The 19,641-nt window shown below is 34.5% G+C and overlaps 1 protein-coding gene and 1 long non-coding RNA gene across 3 annotated transcripts; one reads left to right on the plus strand and one right to left on the minus strand.

Annotated features, from left to right (window-relative positions):
* Window positions 1–231: 231 nt before the first annotated feature.
* Window positions 232–1,501, plus strand: LOC110719391. The gene is made up of 2 exons (XR_002511083.1): window positions 232–775; window positions 1,037–1,501. It is a non-coding gene; the product is annotated as an uncharacterized LOC110719391 (long non-coding RNA).
* A 5,629-nt stretch (window positions 1,502–7,130) lies between these two features.
* On the minus strand, window positions 7,131–11,181 carry LOC110719395 (ycf49-like protein). Of its 2 annotated transcripts, none has more exons than XM_021898325.1 (4): window positions 10,715–11,181; window positions 10,371–10,449; window positions 7,644–7,712; window positions 7,131–7,534 (listed from the first exon to the last, which is right to left on the minus strand). In XM_021898325.1, exons 1-4 carry the CDS (start codon window positions 11,041–11,043, stop codon window positions 7,430–7,432), a joined length of 582 nt encoding a protein of 193 aa, XP_021754017.1. In that variant the 5' UTR covers window positions 11,044–11,181; the 3' UTR covers window positions 7,131–7,429. The 2 variants fall into 2 exon arrangements, with proteins under 2 accessions (XP_021754017.1, XP_021754019.1); XM_021898327.1 differs by having other exon boundaries at window positions 10,707–10,808.
* Window positions 11,182–19,641: the final 8,460 nt, after the last annotated feature.

The following is a 19,641-nucleotide window of genomic DNA, read 5'->3' on the forward strand; positions in this document are numbered from 1 at the left end:
GAACTGACTAACAAGAATCAAATAACCTTTGCTATTTTGGTTGCTCTTAATCACAAAGAATAATGTTGAAAATGATAGTACTTTATAAGACAATTTGTTACATTAATAATTCGAATTCAAAAAGCTATATGGTCTATCTAGAATTCATTGCCATATCGATAATGTATTTTTGAACTACTAATGTAACAACTAAATTCAAATAGGATGAAAACAATTCGCTATTAAAAAAAAAAAAATAATGCAAACCTAGGGGGAGAATAAGGAGATGTCAAAGAACGTAATGGAGGGAAGAAAGAAGATGGAGCAATAACGATGCTTCCATTTTCTTAGGCTTTTAACACTTTGGGTGGCAATTGCCAAAGATGAGGTTGCCAAACTTTGTAATGATGAGTCTACCTGCCATCATTACCATTCAAGAACCCAAAAGATCACTCCATTTCTCTCTCCAACCTAGCCCACCATTTCACTACTTTGGTACATACTTCTACTTCTCCTTCTATTTAAAGGACCTCACCTTCCCCCTTCTTCTCCCCTCAATCCACCGCCATCAAGTTTTGCATTAACTTCACCTCATCACCAATCATTATAGTATCTTCCTCTCCCATACACACTTGGTTGATCCCTCTCGAGTCTCGACCTCTACTAATTAGAGAAGCTCAATTAATAATCACACAATGTGTAGTGCAAAAGATTGGCTTCAGTCTCCTCCGACTCCTTGCAATGGCCAACGACCCTCAAGGAAATCCAAAGTTCGAGTCCATTGCCTCATCGTAAGGTACGTGTCAACAAAATACAAATGCAAACCTTTTCTTGTATAAGATAATGTAAAGTACAACAACGTCCTCTACATGGTATCAATTTGTGATGTAGAATTCTACCAACCTACTCTCCACAATCTTCACATGTACTAATTCTACAGTCAGTAGGATACAACATAAACAATCTCATAGAGATTTTTACTTCTTCCATTATTTTTCGGTTTCTTTGCTATGATCTTTCATCGTACAAGGTATTAATGTGTGATTTGGTGGAACAGGAGAAGGTACGAAGGAACGAAGACGGAGGACATGGAGCTAAAGAACCTGAAGCTGTACTTAGAGAACAGAAGTATTTTAGAACAGAATGAACAGCTAAGGCAAAAAGCTATTCGCCTTCGACAAGAAAACCTAGCTCTCCTTTCTGAGTTTCAGAAGAGATTCAAATCCTCTTAGCTCATGGCACCAAAATGATCAAGGACATAGCAAGAAAATCGTAGTCTAATTTTCATGATATAACTATTGTATGCTAGACTGCTAGCATTCCCAAGTCCTAATGTAATAATCATTAGTATTATTTTTAAGAGTAGCTAGCTTAGGGGTGGACTAAAGAATACTCAGAGAATTTTTTCATTGGCCAACTCATCTCTTTGTATCATGATCTAAGATCCTGAACATCTTAGGTGTAAAATCTTTAGTTTGTACCAAAGAAAAAAAATATGTAATATACACAAGTATTGTTATAATTATTATTTTAGCATGTTACCAAAATTTAATTAGAAATGGCACTTACAATACATAAAAAAAAAAAAAAGCCGCCTAAATTCAGAATAATTTATTTTATTAATTAGATTCGATCCACAATCATTTCCAAACTGCTAAACTTCGTATCTCTCTGTTTTATATTTTACTGTATTTTTTAAATAAAAATAAAATTAAAAAAAAAAAGAAAAACATTTTTAAAAAATCCCAGTAACTGAAAAAGAGAAAAGAGATGATGTAGTAAAGAAGCAAGACAAAATAGGAAAAGGAAGTGAAAAAAAGAGGCAACCCTACAGCATAGTGTAATTAAAAATGAGGTCCTAAAAAGGAGGTAACTTTATTTATGTCATAGTAGTGAGTAGCAAATAAAGAAGACAGAATGAGGAAGCAATGGTTATAAACATCTCCTAGAATTCAGCCAATCCAACACTGAAAGTAATTTGAGGTATCAGTGAATGAAGAAGAGAGTGTCTCAGATGTAAAGCATCAAAAGTGAAAAAGGGTAGCATATTACAAAAGGGGTAAATTACTCTGCATTGGCTTCAATGTGTAGGACAGAGTATGTCGAATCATAACATCTGAAATACTACATGTGGAGTTATTTCTTTGCAAGGAATACATTCAGGTGAGGCATTATAAAGTCAATAATTTATAAATATATACGACTTTACGAGTAAGATTAATCAACAACATTATATACGGGGATAAAACTCTTTCTATTACTATAGCTGATAGTCTGATACTAGTCATAAACTAATAATACTACTTCGTATATGTTTTGTGGACGTAGAACTAAAACTTTGTATCTATAACAATGGTACCTATAATGTGTTTTCATTTTTGTTGTATTTCCATCTTACTTACCAACGCGTCCAATGTCATACCTCATACCGAGTACTATTAAGAATTTTTACTACATAAAAGAATTTTTGCAAAAGCAAAGTAATAGAATCCGATGAAAACTAGAACCCCTCCCAACCCAAATAGTCTTCTCACCATCTTCTTCCCACCACTCTATTGAAGTGAGGAATTGAGGATATGTTTAGAAATTTAACTACTCTATATTATTTATTTGTAATTAAGAAAAGAAACAACTATACTCCCTCTAATCCTTTTTGTTTTTCTCGTGTGAAACTTTTTATGTAATCTCAAAAAAAAAAAAAAAAAAAAAAAAAAAAAAAAAAAAAAAAAAAAAAAAAAAAAAAAAGGGAAGCAATAAAAAGGATCTGAAGGAAGTTTATGTAATTATTAGTTCCAATAAAGGGTATATTATTATAAAAAAAAAAAAAAAAAAAAAAAAAAAAAAAAAAAACACAATCCTGATTGATTCCTAGTTCATCTTAAGGGGGCGCTTGGATTGGGAGTATTAAATTAAGGGGTAGTAAAAATCAAACCAAGCAAAATTAAAGTAAACATAGAAAAGGGGGAGCTAGTGATGATGTGATTGTAAGAAGATTTATATAGTGATGGTGTGGTGATAGGTGAAGAAAGGAAACTATTACCCTTATTTTGGGGGTAATAGGTTACACTAAAGGGAGGGTGGGTAACCTATTACCCTCATTTTGAGGGTAATGATTCCTCCACCCCTCTCTTTTTCTTTTGTCACTACAACCTTAATTCATTCATAAACACCTTGTCTCCTTACAATAATACCTCTAATCAACTATAATTTATTTAATTTGACTTTTATTACCCCCTTAATTTATTATCCCATTTCAAGCGCCCCCTAAATAAACAAAACATTCAACCATAAAACTCCCGTCAAATAGGTAGAGTACAGTACAACCTTCGCAATCCAGTGAGTGATCACCTTTCTTTGCCCACCTTTTTATGAAATAGTAGTAATAAGGGAGCATCTTGTCAAAATGCAATCATGACCAAAAACTCTTCCAAGAATTTTACTGGGAATTGCTTTCAAATTTCTATCCAACTTTTTCCCAATTATGTAAAAACAATAAAACACAAAATCTAACTAGTCTTATTTAATACATACACAAAGTTTTATCAGTCAAAGCAATCATAGTAGTTAAAAAAAAACGAAAAACTTAAACCAAATGACGTAGGAGATACACTGAACTACTACACAAAGATTAATAATTATATTTAAAAAAATAACTGAGAGAAAAACAGTTAGTCTACAGACGCGGCAATATAATCATTAGCCCAGACTCCTTTTGGAAATTATATGCTTATGTTAATGCAACTATGCTCTAAACCATTTCCCACTTTGTAATATAGCCTCATACATGTAAGACATATAACCTTCTTGTCTAGGTACAAATCTAGGTGTTGTTTAATTGACATGGGAAATGAATTTCCATAGGAAATTATATTTCATGGGAAGTAATTTCCTTTGTCCATTTCTTAGGAATTGACTTAAGTTTGTTTGGTGATAATATAGGAACTTTGATTTCCTAGGAATTTATTTCCTATGTTTTATTAGTTAACTTGATAATTTTTATTTAAGTTAACAAATTTGGAGAGAGAAAGAAAGAGATTAAATTATTAGTGATAATAATGCAAGTAAACCCCACAATAATCATAGGAATTGTGACTTACCAAGGGAGGGCTTAGTAAGTTATTTCCCATGTTTCATGGGAAGTACAACTTCCTTTGGAATTTCCATTTCCCCCACTTTGATAAATTTGTGTCAACCAAACAACACATGATTTTTCCATCTCCTAGGAAATAGAATTTCCAATGCTATTTACCTCCGACCAAACAACACCCTAGAGTTACATCATGCGTGGATATGATCTTAATCTTAATCATCCCATCAAGTAAAATAAGATTTGGCAAAACTAATAATCGTCCCGTCAAATAAAATAAGATACATTAAGATACATGAGTTAAATTACTTGACCCAAATCTGAACTATATCTGAAATAACATGACTTCAAACTTAATCCAAACAACCTATTTGTCCGAATTGCCAGTTATAGCAGAATTCTAGTCCTTTATTACGCACGTCGGGCTAGAAGTTAATACCAACAAACTATTATATGACACTTTAGAATTAGTTATATGGCCAATGCTCCATGCTATGTTATTTCGACTCTTTATCTTATCTTCTATACCCATGTCAGACACTCAATAGTCAAACAAGGGAGTGGGATCCTTACCCGACACTTCATTGCTCACCCAAACACTTCGACTATCTTGAACCACATAATTATAAGAGAAAATGTGAACAAGAGAAGGAATAAAAAAAAAGGACTTGAGACATTAACAAGAATTGACTATATGTGTGCATGTATCTGTACATTAAAATTCATGCATAATGTCTTCAAAAAAACAAGAATGTTCCATTTATGCTGAGCCCACAGACACCCAGATCCAATTATAGAACGACGTCTCCATGTCATAAATTTTTGGCATTAGACATATTTGACACATAGATATGTGCTCATGTTTGAGTAGTTTGAGTAACATAGGCTCCATATTGGATAAAGTATGCACATGCTGATATGCACGATAGGTTCAATAAAAACAATCCTCTCCCACATCTAACAAGTTTGGCTTCTCTGTCACTAAAGAGAAAACTCGAGTTCAAGCTATTAGAATGGCAGAGTTCGTCCCTTAATGTTTGCTCCACTTTCCTAAGAGTATTTAGTTTGCTCCATACTACAAATGGTTGTAGGGGACCACAACTTTCCTCTCACAACCCTTACATCCAGTCCTACCACTCTTCTCTCTCATCAACTCCCCTCAACAAAAAATTCAAAAACTTCACCCACTAGGTAAATAAAAAAGGACGGATGGAGTAGCAGTGAGATCAGGGGGCTATAATTAGCATTTTGCTGTCCAATCTCACTGCCATAAATGGTACCAAATAAACTAAAATTTTCAATCAGGAAAAAGAACTGTTATATATCATGTCAACCTTGACAGTTTATAACTATCCCTCTTGTCAAAGTCTCCATTTTAATAGGATTTGCACAGAACACCTCAAAGTTGTCAATAACTAATCCACACAATCTGTAGATGTCTCAATTCTTAAATTCAACTGATACATGCATGAAATAGCCTAGAAACAACCCATTTGTCCAAACATAACACTAGTTCATAAAACGGAAAAAATGAAGGCAATATGCATGTAGAGAAAGTCAGCAAACTTGAGCTCTATGATCATGTTAATATATAATATAGTATTCTTTAAAACTTTTTATCCCATACTTTTTTTTTTTTGGGGAAGATAGGAAGGAACAAAAAACAAAAACCGAAAGTTTTTCTTTCTGGTGAAAATGTCAAAATAAATAAACCATCTCATACGTCTTTCTCTTGACTGGTACTAAAATTTTCTTTTTCTTTCTTTTTCTTATGATTGTTGTATATGTATAATGTGGTTTTTGACTAGCTAGTTCCCTTAGTCAGTAAGGATTAAAAGTCCTTTCCTTCTCTTCCTTGTCTTTTTATTCAAAACTTAAAAATAAATTTGAAAAAAAACCTGCGGAAGGCCAGTCAACTGCTACTGTAGATATATAATTTACTCGCTATTTAGTACTCCGTACCATCAAGTCTAATACTTCGTATAAGCACCCTACCAAAAGCCCTGAAGTTACCTCTGCTACTAACTCCATTTTTTGCCTCAAGACACATAGAAAATGTTTGTTTGTTCAGTGGATAATAATATAAACATATGGCTATCTTAATATCTAAAATAAACGGAGTATTTTTTGTTCAACTACAGAATACCAAGAATTGCCCTCAACATTGAGGTGATGCCTTCTTATGGGTTGCTTATAGTAAGGAAAGGATCTTAGCTATCACAAATCGGACAAATGCATTGGAGAAATTGACTACTATCATATTGCTTTACATTAGCCCAGTTACTTAGTTATAGATCAGTAGACTTGAATCGCTAACATCTGCCCCAGTGTCCACCGTTTCTCCAGCTCCACAACGATAGACTAGTCCTCTCGAAAAAAACTTACAATTAGTACAGGTTATACTGTTTTCAACAGCACTATCACATATTAAAACCTTCCAGCACTTCCCTAGAACAAAAATACCAGGAAATCAGCATTGTAACCACTATAATTTCTTCCCCAGACCTATCAAACAGCCAGGAATATAAAACACACCATACAAACTTATTGATGGCAGGTGTTCTGGTTTAGCCAATTCCAATTGGGCCATAAAACAGAGCATCTATTGCTAATGAGTTCTGAATATCAGATGTCAATATAGCTAACATCTCAATCAGCCTACTATACATGTATCTTGGCCTCCTAACATCACTACGTACCAACTTTTTTTCATAAATTGGCAATATATAATAGAGGACTGAGTTCCCAGCCAAACTGCAAATTGTACTTCCTCCGTTCTATTAATATTGCAACAATGGACTTTTTGCACTATTCATCACTCTTGTTTGACCATATAATATGATATATACGTTAAGCAAAATATAGTCATGTGGGATCTTGTTGGATTCGTCTCATAAAATACTTTCACAATATCAACTTTTTATAATTTTTACTCTTACACAATTATAAATATTTAGCATATAAAATGTGATTTGGGATGCGTAATTTCATCCTTGTTGCAATATTAATAGAACGGAGGAAGTATCTTGTACTAGAGCTTGCTATCAAGACCCACAAATTATAATAAATATAATTACATATGTAAACATTAAGAAAAGAAAAGCCTGTTACTAGACTAGTTCAATATGAAATTACACAAATGTGTAAAATTCTCAATTGCATCCATTCCTACTTCTAAATTAACTACTACCATTGATAAAGGGAACAAGAATGTCATTTTCAGCTCCATAAAAATATAAATACAGCACAATGGAAAGAGGAGAATTATATTACAGGAAGAGCCAGTTTAATTGATATGAGAGAAAAATACCTCAAATTCAATTCTTGCAGGACATATTTAAATGTTATTTCTGTTGAAGTATCTTATAAATTTTCTGGGCGATTCTGTGACTTGTATATGCGGTAGGCAGCAATACACATAGTGGCATTGCCACAAACTGTCAAAGCAGCTTGAAGTGCCACCAGTACCTTCAAACATTCAGAAGTAAAAATTGTAAACTGTCATCAGTTAGTGTCATTCAGAATGAAGTCAGAGCAGTTCCCAATTTATTGCCAATGTTTAAAAAGGCATAGTTACCTCAAGTGACTCAGCATTGTAAAAGAAATGCCATGTACATGCACACATTGCCCCGCCAAGTAAGGGTACCTAAGCAATTATCAATGTCCAAGATTTTATAAGAGGGCGGTAATTGGCAACCAGTAAGTTAATATCAAAGCATCTAAAGGAAAATCAAATAATTTGAACGAGAGTCACAAGAGTAACTGAAATGTACATATAATTTTTTTTATTTCAAGCAACTTATCCACTTTTCGATTTTAAATGAAGTCTTAGAATTTTGCATCACCAATGCAGACAGGTAATAGCTCACCACTGGTCTTCTGAAATTAGTAACAGTGACTCAGTGAGTAGCTTAAAGCCTAGTTATAAGCTCATTCATCTTAAAGTCCTTTGGTAATTTTTTATTCGTAGTTATGTTAGTAACAGCAAAACAATACGAACAAACATGGAAAATTGGAAACTACCCCAACTGCTAACAAGCCCCAAACAGCCAGAGTAAAGAATGAAAGGATTGCTAATTTGCTATACACCATAAGGAATGCTTGGAGTGAGGATAATGCCTTTGAGCAGAAACAAAAGAGGTGAATAATTTCTTGGAGAATGAATTAATGGAAGTGTAATGAGAAAGGAGGGTACCTATTACTCCCATAATGACGACTACCATCCTTCCCTCTTCTTCATACCAACACTATTTTATTCTCTTTACCACCATCTCCTCCCTCTAATAACTACCTCTTTTCATCTTCGTTTTCCTTAGTTTGACTTTAATCACCCCCTTAATGCATTACCCTTACTCCAACTATGCCCTTAGATATAAAGCATGATTGTCTTACTATCTCCTCCAAAATTATTGGTGCCATGACAAGTTTGAATGGACTTGACGAAGCCAACCATCCAAATTACTACATCACTGCTCACATATAAGCCTATACTTCTTAGCTCATTATAAGAGAAATTAGTGCTACAGAGCATGGTACAAACCCTCATTCAACAACTGAATTCAAGCATTCCAAAAAGCGTCTCAATTCGGTGAACAATGCGACCTGGTTCAACAACCCTATTGCCAGCATCATTAAGGGTATTTTTGCTTATATTTATAATTCACTACAATTCCAGGCACACCAGATTCTCTTTAGCATCCCATGTTCCTGTTCCCCTATCACAAATGGTATCATAACACATACCATGTAACATTGAATGAGATACTACTCAAATTTACAAATACCCAGCTATCATTTCCATCAAGATAGAACATACAAGGTACAACTACAGAATAGGTGGAATTCATCATTCTAAGATTTCTAACTTAGCTAGAGTTACATTGCCCATGGGTATGACTTTGACCTACCTCAACACATATCACACTATCACCTAGTAAATCCTTTCAGGATTTAAAGAACAACACATAAATTTCCCAGCTAAAGGCTTCATATGCAATACATAACAATAAAAAACAGAGAAACAGATATATCTGATGACATTATAAGATCAGTTAATGTTAACAATATTGGGTTCTTGACTTCTTGCTTCCTTTATATAGATAATGTTGTTAGATTTCAGTTATATTGTTGCTAATCTTCATACTGCTTGATCTGTTGGACTTCTTGGATTAAAATCCAGACACGTTTATACATATTCACTATCAAACATAAGAGAAGCACGAGGTCTAACTAAATCAACATTCATATACAAGCCTTTGGGAATGTCCTGATCACTAAAGTGATCCATAGCCTTGCAGGAAATCGATAGAACCCATTATCATGGATAACCTAGTACCTTCCGTGTACATTAATTTTCGTCAGAAGTTCAATTTTCATATAGCATCAACCTATCAGGTGAGTCTTATACATAAACATCACAGGCCATGCTAAGGAGGAGCACGTAATTTCATAGTTGATTTCATCTATTAAGCATCTGATTATGACAATGCTACATTTTCCTAATATTCCATATTACCACTAAATACCCTTTAAAGCAATGGTCATCACTAATTCTACACCACTATGGCTCCGTTTGTTTGGACAAAAACTATTTTAACTGAAAACAGTTTCCATGAAATATACTTCCCAAAGGAAAACGCAATTGAAGATAGGTTTTCCTTCCTTTGGTTGTGTGGAGAAACGACTACTACCATCTCTCCATCTAGTTGTTAAGTGAGAAGACAAGAAGCTGCCGGTCTATTTGACACAAAATGCAGCATCCCTTCCAAATTGGAGAGCAATGGTTCCACTAGTTGGAAAAGTAGAATTTCCATCCAAATTTTCCTTTCTTATCATCCAGTCTATGCCAAAAGTTGGAAAAAAAGATATCCAAGAATACACTTTCCTCCAAACAAACAGAGCCGATATCATAATTCATAGGTACACACAAACATACATACATCATCACATCAGAGATTTAGGCTATACTGTCATTGCTGGATTGCAAGACCAAACATCGTCAAATGCAATGGTAACGGCCTAATAATGTTGCAGCAGTTAATAATACAAAATAATCTAAGCTTCAATGACAAAATCATACCCAAATCCATAGCATTGCAGAAGCTAAAACAAATTGCAAGTTTAGCTAAGCTTCAGTAACAAAAATCACTCGCACACAACATCATAGCATTGCTACGGAGTATAGCTAAAAGCAAAGTTTGACAGCAAATTGTAGCATTGCAATAGTTAAACACACATTTATGAAATTATGACAGCTTCAATAATAAATTCATACCCAACATCATAAAATATTAAACAAACTTACCATTCCCCAAGAGAGACCCTTCCAAGATTCATTTCCAGGTTTATCCCCATATTGCCACACCAAAGCCATTGCTATCACCCTTAAAAACACAAAAAGATTGACAATTCAGTATAAATCATCCGAACCCGATACAATGAACAATTAAACAGTTTTAATATATATGCAATCGTAAGGGCTAACTACAAGCATCAAATACATATCTAGGGCTACATAAATCATTTTCCAAAATATAATTACATTATACAATTGCAGAAACTAATCTATAGAATTAACAAGTATAACAACAATTAAAATGATAGTCAACAAAATCAAATAAAAGGGGGGCAAAATTGAGACCTGCTCACCATTCAGCAACACTGGAAACGTGGACAGCCCAGGTGGGGAGAGAGAGAGCATTGGAAGGTTCATGAAGCCCAATTGATGATAACAATGGCGGCGATGAATCGGCGGCAATGGCGGGACCCACCAAAGCAAGAGCAACACCAGCGCTTAACAAAGCGGGAACCCATTTCTGGTTTTTGCAAATGAAGGTGGTTTTCTGGGTTTGATTGGAGCAGGAAACCGTGGGTAAGCGGAGATTTGAGTGGTTTTGAGGAGAGAGAAAACAGGGTATTGTTGAAGATGAAGAAAGGGGTGAATTTGAAGGAGAGAGTAATGAAGGAATGGATAACATGGTTGGCGTTAAGCTTGCCGGGAGTTTTTTGCCCCCACTTAAGCTTGAGAGGACAAATATCTTTTGAACTTTGAAAGTGTACTTTGCTAATTTGCTAACTTGGGTTTGGGTTGAGAAATTACAAGTTTAGGAGGTACAAGTCTTATCGCACACTTTATTGGGATGCAATAGTTATTTACATATTGTTGGCTTTGTAGATGTTAACGGATCGTTATCTCTCTCGTTAGTCCTCAATAATGGGGCTTGAATTTTTCAACAATAGAGGTCGGGGAAATCAATGGAAGAGGTCGAGGAAATCAATGGAGGAGGACAAACACCTACCATTTGAGGTTAAAAAGTCCCTTAATTTTTACCCTTATTTTGGACATTGGATTAACATGACTTTGATCTGCCTTAATGTTACCGCCAATGTCACGAATGGCATGAATACATTTGAGGCGTATATTGACAATACATTCATGAACAAGTCATGAACAAGTTCGATTGAAAATCATTCATTAGATGAATAAATAACATATGATCAAAATGTTTAGTCAATGATTGATTCTAACTTGGAAAATTTGTTCAATTTGGCTAGGCTCACAAACAACTTGATTGTACTTGTTTAAAAAATCTTGTTATGCAATCAACATTTACTTGTACAACATTATAATTAATATAAACTATGAAGTCTGATTTGATCTAGAGTCGAGATCAAATCCATTCACGCAAAATCAAGTCAAGTCTAAACAATTTTAAGTTTCGATGCCTCAATCTCAAATTAGCAATAGCAGTGGTTATTAATCGTCAAATATTTTGGTGAAATTCCTGAGTTGCTATTCAAGACTTGAGATTAAATCTCGTCTATATCATTGTCCTTACGACTCTCTTTTGTCTTTACATTACAAAAAATAAGCAATGTAAAATTCCAGTCAAATTTAAATTCAACTTAATCTAGAGGTTTTGTTCACAAAATTCAAAATTTGGGCTCATTTGTTTTCATCTTCTGTGTTTCAGTTTTTTTAAAGAAAATTTGACTTTTGGTACCTCAAAAATGGACCTCATTGACTTTTGGTACCCTTTTAAAACTTTATTTTACTTTGATACCCATCAAATTTTAAAATTATAGGTTTTGGTACCTCCGTCCAACTTCTGTTAACTTTTCCGTTAGTGGGGCCCACATTATTAACTTCCCTCATTTTACCCCTTCTCTCTCCACGATTTTAACTGATTACCCCTTCTTTCTCCCTTCTTCCTCCAACATCAAATCTCCCAACCATATTCATTAACTCCATCTCAACCACCAATTTCTTTCTCTCTCCCCTGTCAATCTGAAGACCTAATTTTTTTTTTACACTCAGTTTTCTCCAATTGACTAGAGCGTGGAGGCTGTTGACTGGAACAACGCAACAGCAGAGTGAAAGGCTGGAGCTTTGAGTCGTCATCTCCATTGACAAAAGTAGGAGATTCTTCTGACAACGACCAGGTATGATTCCTTGAACTATTTGTAGTGGTCCGATAATGGTGATATTTATGCAATTGTGTACAAAAGTTTGGGTATTTTGGGGAGAAAAAAAAGAAGTAAATCCTAGAGTACTGTGATTGGATTTATTTAAGCATTTTTGTGTAATTGATTAATAATTGATGGTTATACAAGCATGTGGCAGGGTAATGTTGTCGGTACTTGTAGTTTAGTCCTGCTGCATTTAGATTAGTCAAGTGGTAGGGTCTTGGATTGGGTTTTTTTAAAATAGCTTTAATTGTGTTAATTGGATATTAGTATAGTTTCATTGGTTGATTTGTGTATTTTATAATCACTGTAGATTAAACAAATGGATGAACTTGATGATAATGTTAGCTAAGACTGTTTGGGGGTTTTGTGTTTAAAAAGAGAAGGGGGAGTGAGTACCAAGTATATGAGGCTGGTTTTGTGTATTGGTGATTGAAAGTACCACTGTCATATTTAACAGTAGAGTACTTAAGATTCTTATGTGGGGAAGGGTTTAAGGACATGGAGTGGGAAGTCCCTACCATATTTAACATATGGTACAAGCGAAGGGAATGACATGGATGACTGGGAAAAGGGAGATAGTTAGTGAAGAGGAAGTGAAGGGGTTTGTTGAGGCCAAACACAAAGATGGCCACCTAAAGTTGTACTGTACATTAACTGAAGATGCCCTTAGCCAACTTGATCCAATCCCAACTGAAAGCCCAACCTAAAACACAATATCTAGCCCATCTAAACCCAAAAAGACTAGAAGTGTATCCAAGTTCAGCTAACCCCATTCTACAGTGTCTGAAAATGTACCCAAACACCCCACTTGAATCAAGCCCTTCTAAACACACTCCAAAGAAGGCTATTAATGCAGTAGTAAGGAGGAGCCCCAAGTTTAATTTAGGCAATCCAACTGATCCTGGTGCAGCATGTAGTGAGCCAATAGTGAGGAGGAGTCCTAGATTTTCTACAGATTCTGATAAGAGAGTGAGAGATGCTGTGAAGGGGGTAAACAATAGTAAGGAGAAGGTGAAACATGCAATTGATAAAGGGAAGGGGAAACTGATTGAAGAGGTTGGATTGAGAAACAGAAGAGTGAAAACAGAAGGGAAGGGAAAGAGTAAGTGTCAAAGGAAGCTATTCATTGCTAATGAGTCTGGATCAGGATCTTCAAGTGAAGATTTAAGCGATTTGGACATAGATTGAGTTTTTGGAGAGGAGGAGGAGGAGGAGGGTGCACTACAAGAAAATTGTCTTTTCGTAGCGATTATTTCGTAGCGATTGTACATTTGCTACAATATGCACATATGTTTGTGAAATAGTAGAGGAATTCATATCATTTTACAATTGATATAGTAAACCCATATGAAATCGATATGAAAAACATAATAATATTTATTCACTTTTTTCTGCACATTTATAAAATTATGGAAAAGTGTATCGTTTACAATCGCCACTAAACCCCACAAATCGATACGAAAAGCCTTTTTTACTCTAGATTTTAAAATTTTGTTTGACAAAGAGAACATAAAATATGTCATAGGTTATTTGGAAAACATTTAATATTAGAACTTGAGGTTGCATGTTCGAATCTTGTATAGAGCATATGTAGGGATTTTTTTATTCGTAGAAAATGAGTTCAAAATTTGTAACGATTATAATCGCTACAATAATCACCATGATTTAATGTAGTTTTCCGTATCGATTAATTAGGACAACCCTAGCGAAAGCGAAAAGCACTACTAAAGGCTATGGTAACGGCGGATATTGTATCGATTAACCATTCGTTGAATTTTTTTTTTGTAGCAATTACAATCGCTACGAAATGTTAAAATAATCGCTACGAAAAGGTATTTTTCTTGTAGTGGTGCTTCTGAAGATGAAGGGTAGGATCAAGGGAAGGCTGAGATTCTAGGGGCAGTTGAAAAAAGTTTAGCAGGTGGACAGTACAGGGGAATGAGAGGAGTAAGGACAAGTTGCATCAGCTTGTGAAATATCTAGGGGATAAGGAACTTGAACTTAAGGAAGAAGGTAGTGATGAAGATGAGTTGAGGAGCTTACATGGGTCTGATGAAGATGAAGATGAAGATGACAATCCATGGTTCGGAGAAGAAACTGATTTTAAGAAGCCAATTCTTTTAGTTAACAACTAGAAGTTTAGCAACAATATTGTGCTTAGGAAAGCCCTAAGAACTCATGCCATAGAGAATAGGTATGAGTATTATTATTTGCACAATAATAAGGAGAAAATAAGCACTTTCTGTAGGAGGAGATGTGGGTGTGAGTTGTTAGGTTTTACAGCAAATTCAATCAAGAAAACGCTTAAAAATTGTGTGGGACAAAACCTAAGTTATATAATTACAAAACAATAATGCATGTATTGCAATAATTCAAACACAACACAATGTGTTAAAATCAAGTATTAATAAGTATAAGAAATTACAAAAAATTTCTAGAGACAACACTAATGTGAAGTTTAATTACACTTGCCTTAACTCCAAGCCGATCAAAGCACACAGGAACATGAGAATAGCAATGCCCCTTGAGACTACGACCTTGATACACTGTCAAAGGCGTATGAATATTTTCCTAAAGGGATTAATTTCCCCCACACGGTGCTTGGGTTATTCCGGAAATTCCCTTTGAGATACAATTGACAGCCCTTTTCGTTCTTAGCACAAAGAATCGAAACAAAGATGAATAATTCACAAAATTTGGAATGATTGCAAGATTTTTCTCACAAAAGTTTGCAAGAAGTTTGTGAGGAATTGTGAAGAATACTTGGGGAGAAAAGAAGAATATATTATTTCGTCCTTTCTCTTCTGAAAAATCAAGCCTTTTAACAAAGACTCAACCGTCAGAAAAACCGCAAAAACAAGGAGGCGCGGGCGCGCCTCTTCTGAACTTGCGAAATTCACAAAGGAAGGCAGAGTGGTACGCGGTTTAGGCGCGACCACAGGCGCGGGCGCGCCACCAGACGCGCGGTCGCGCCAACTTCACACTTCCAAATAAACAAATTCCAGTGAGGTCCGCAGTTTTAGCGCGCTCACTGCGCGGCCGCGCCTTCTCGGCGCGGTCGCTCCTTTTGGTGCGCGAGCGCAACACCATTAACACTCTAAATAATCCAACATGAGTGGGATCCAAAGAGGTGCAAACTGCCTTTGTATAAATGTAGTGAAGAAGTTAGGAGGTGCAACTTTTCAACAGTTGTGCTTGGCAAATTTAGGACTTAATTTTGGAGCATAAGTGTATAAGGAGTAAGATGAATGAAAATGTTACTGCAGAGTACCTAGCTGAGAAATATGTGGAGGAGTGGAGAAGCAATCCTAGTTGAAAGATCAAGAGCTTTAGGGACAGAGTCTTGAGTGATTTAGGAATTAACATTGGGTATTATAAGGCATGGCTAGCTAGAGCTAGAGAAAAGTTAATGATATATGGATCATCTTTTGAGCAATATGCCAGAGTATGGGATTATGGCAAGGCAGTGATGAAATACAACCCAGGGAGTGAGTGGGGTTTGTGTGGTTGTGGACAACCAATTGGACAAGCCGAAATCACCTCTGTTCTTAAGAATGTATGTCTGTCTTTCCCCATTGGTTAGAGGTTTCTTGAAAGGGTGCAGACCATTAATAAGGATTGATGGATGTCATCTGAAGGGTTCTTACCGTGGTCAAATTTTGGTGGTTGTTGGGAAGGATCGAAACAACATCTATCCATTTGCTTGGGCAAATGTTGAAGTTGAAAATAAGAAAACATGGTGTTGGTTCTTGGAATGCCTGAAGAAAAGCCTTGATGATTTAGCTGAGGGTGGTGGCTTCACTTACATGTGAGACGGACAAAAGGTAGGAACTTCAATGTTAATTTGATTTGGTGATTTTTGCAAGTGTTGGGTTCAACTACTAACAGTGTTGTTTGTTTTATGTTGTTAGGGTCTGCTCACTAGGAGAAAAAGCGCTATTTGTAACTAACAAAAACGGGCTATTTGTAACCGACATTGACCGTTACAAGTACTGGGATTACAAATAGTCCTGTCATTTGTAACGGACATTGCCCGTTACAAATAGGTACCTATTTGTAACTAACATTTCAATTGTCAGTTACAAATAGTTATGTTTCTAACAGACATTTAATATGTTTGTTACAAATAGGAATATATTTGTAACCGACAATTGATATGTCAGTTACAAATAGGTACCTATTTGTAACAAACATATCAATTGTTGGTTACAAATGCTCATTTTCGATATTAAAAAATAAATAAAAATACCTAGCAAATGCTAGGTTGATGTAACATTTTATTATTATTATTATTATTATTATTATTATTATTATTATTATTATTATTATTATTATTAATATTATTATTATTATTATTAAACCATAATTAAGGGAAACTGTTCAACAACCAACAAAAAGAAAAAAATAAAAAAATAAATAGGTGAATATTCTGTGGAATAATAATCCTTTCAATTAATAAATACAAACCAAAATTTATTCTATCACATTGTATCATTTCATTGCAGCAAATTATGTTTATATATATATATATATATATATATATATATATATATATATATATATATATATATATATATATATATATATATAAGCGTAGAAATTGTCGGTATAGCTCTCATCATAGTTGGTCAAGTTGGGCTCAGTATAACCTTCACAAACGATGTTAAGCTCCTTTACTTTCCCTGTGCAAACAAATTAAAAAAAAAAAAAAAAAAAAAAAGACTGCTTGATTAGATCATAGGGGAGGATAGATTTGTTCAAAAGGGTAATTTATACGTTATATTTATCTAAGTTAGGAATTGAGGTCTAAATAATCTCTAAGTTACTAATTTATTCAAAAAAAAAATTCTCAAGTTACTTATAAACCATAAGCATTCAGCAAGATTCAATTATATGAAGGACTTGAATTTTTCTAGATTACAAACTAAAAAAAACTCAAAATTAACCAAAGTCACATAAATCAACGGATACCACAACAACACATAGTACACATACTATCTAAGTCAGCAATTGAGGTCTAGATAATCTCAAGTTACTAATTTTCAACCATGCATGAATATTCAGCAAGATTCATTTATATTAAGGGCTTGAATTTTTATAGATTAAAGACCACAAAAAACTCACTTAACCAAACTTAGAAAAATGAATGGGAAACACAGCAATAACACATAGCAATATAGCACACATACTCATATGCCAAAACTAAATTCAAGGCAATTTGAAGCGTAGTACCTATGAACCACCTGTTTCAGGCAATTCGTAGCCGAAGAACCAGTGAAAACCCACACCAAGAACAGGACACCTTATATCAACAACATACAATTAATTAGATAAAATGCAATTACAAGCAACACTATCGAAATGATGTTTTTAATACCCAAAATAATTTCCCTAATTAAATCACAATCAATTTAAAGGGATGGAATCATATACTCTAAAATAATGAAATGTAACTCGAATTAGCAGAAAAACTATACAGCTACAATACCCAACCATTAATAATAATCCTTAGTTAAATACATAAATTAATTTAAATATATAAAAAAAAACCGAGGAGTGGGGTGCATCTAAGTAACTGCTACTATTCAAATTCCTATTTCTTTTCGGAAGTGCTACCAATGGACCATTTGATATTATAAAAATTAGAAGGAAATCATAAGAAAAAGAAATAAAATAACCAAGTTACTAGTAGAAAATATGAAATGCGCACCAGTTCAAAATCACCCTTTAGCACCGGTTTAGATTTGAGGGATGCCAAAAAAAAAAAAAATTAGCACCGATTAACTGGTGCTAAAAAACACTGCCACATTTTTTTTTTTGGTATTTAACAACAATTGGCACCGATTCGGGTTCAAAACCGATGCCCTTAATGCCCCAAAAAAATTAAAAAAAAAACAGTTGGTACCGGTTCGGTGCCAAAACCGGTGCCTTTAATGCCCCAAAAAAATAAAAAATAATTTTTTTTTAATTTTTTTTTGTTGCATTTTTTACGCTTAAATTGTTATATAAACACTAACATATAAATAAAGTTACATATTTTCATTAAAAAAAGCTGTAATATTACAATTTTCGTCCAATAAAATAAAATAAAATACAAGGTTACACACAAATAAACGTTTTTCAGAACCAGGATTATTGTCTGAGCTTTGGGTGAGTGTAGATGACTGCACAACCCAATTAGGTTTTCCTGAATTTTGTTTTTTCCCTCTTATATATTCAGCTTATCAACTTCAATTTTCTGTTGAGGGCTCAGAGAAGAACAGTGAAGTCTACAAGTCCAGGAAGATCATCCAAGAAGTCACCCCTGTAGTAGTGCAATACCTTGCTTGTCATCTCCCTCATATCTTTTATGACAGCCTCCTTTCTTTTCCAATCTTCATCCTGCTGAAGGGTGTATTCAACAAGATCAAAAAAATTACTCTCAACTTCAATTTTATGCCTAGGATGAGCAGAGATTTCAATCATGGCTAAATCATGTCCAGGCAGCTTAATCCCATCCAGATGAAGTCGGTGTCATCATTCTCTCTGTTAGAACGAGAATCAGACCTGTAACTTCTCACCTGAGCAGCCTGATTTAAAGAAAAGTTTAGATGAGTGTCATGAAAAGCAAATGGCATCAATTCATAAGTACAAGGCATAAGAACTTTTAGCTGAACACCAATCCAGACAACAAAAGCCAATATGATTATATTGATACTGACAGACACCACAGAGATGTAAAATGTTTTAATATAAAATCAAAAAAGGAATTGATCAGTTATCATAGATAAATTTCGTCTGACACCCGCCAGGTGTCAGGCTTTGCATTAGAAAACTGAAAGTTTCAAAATAAGTGCTAGTGTTCAGCTTGTTGTGTTCTGCTTTATGCCTCTTCTGCTTTCTGCCTCTTATTGTGCTAGGATGAGAATAACCCCAAAGGAAGGAGTGTATGAGTAGAAAAGTAATAAATTTACTACAAGTGTCGGCTTTTAACAGAAAGTACTACCAACAATATAGAGTTATAGAAAAGAGGAGGGAAAAAAAATACAAGAATATAAATAAAATGCACAAAATTGCACTAAAAAAAATTTATACTAATATATTTCCATAGCAATCAACAAAGTGCA

The sequence above is a fragment of the Chenopodium quinoa genome, unplaced genomic scaffold, assembly GCF_001683475.1.
Source record: "Chenopodium quinoa cultivar QQ74 unplaced genomic scaffold, ASM168347v1, whole genome shotgun sequence".
NCBI classification, from domain to species: Eukaryota; Viridiplantae; Streptophyta; class Magnoliopsida; order Caryophyllales; family Amaranthaceae; genus Chenopodium; species Chenopodium quinoa.

Excerpts from the sequence above, each read along its gene's own strand:
- LOC110719395 (XM_021898325.1), bottom strand. The coding sequence starts at position 11,043 with ATGTTATCCATTCCTTCATTACTCTCTCCTTCAAATTCACCCCTTTCT. Across the intron at positions 10,450-10,714 it reads GTTTCCAGTGTTGCTGAATG|GGTGATAGCAATGGCTTTGG; the intron begins GTGAGCAGGTCT and ends TGTGTTTTTAAG. Across the intron at positions 7,535-7,643 it reads ACAATGCTGAGTCACTTGAG|GTACTGGTGGCACTTCAAGC; the intron begins GTAACTATGCCT and ends GAATGTTTGAAG.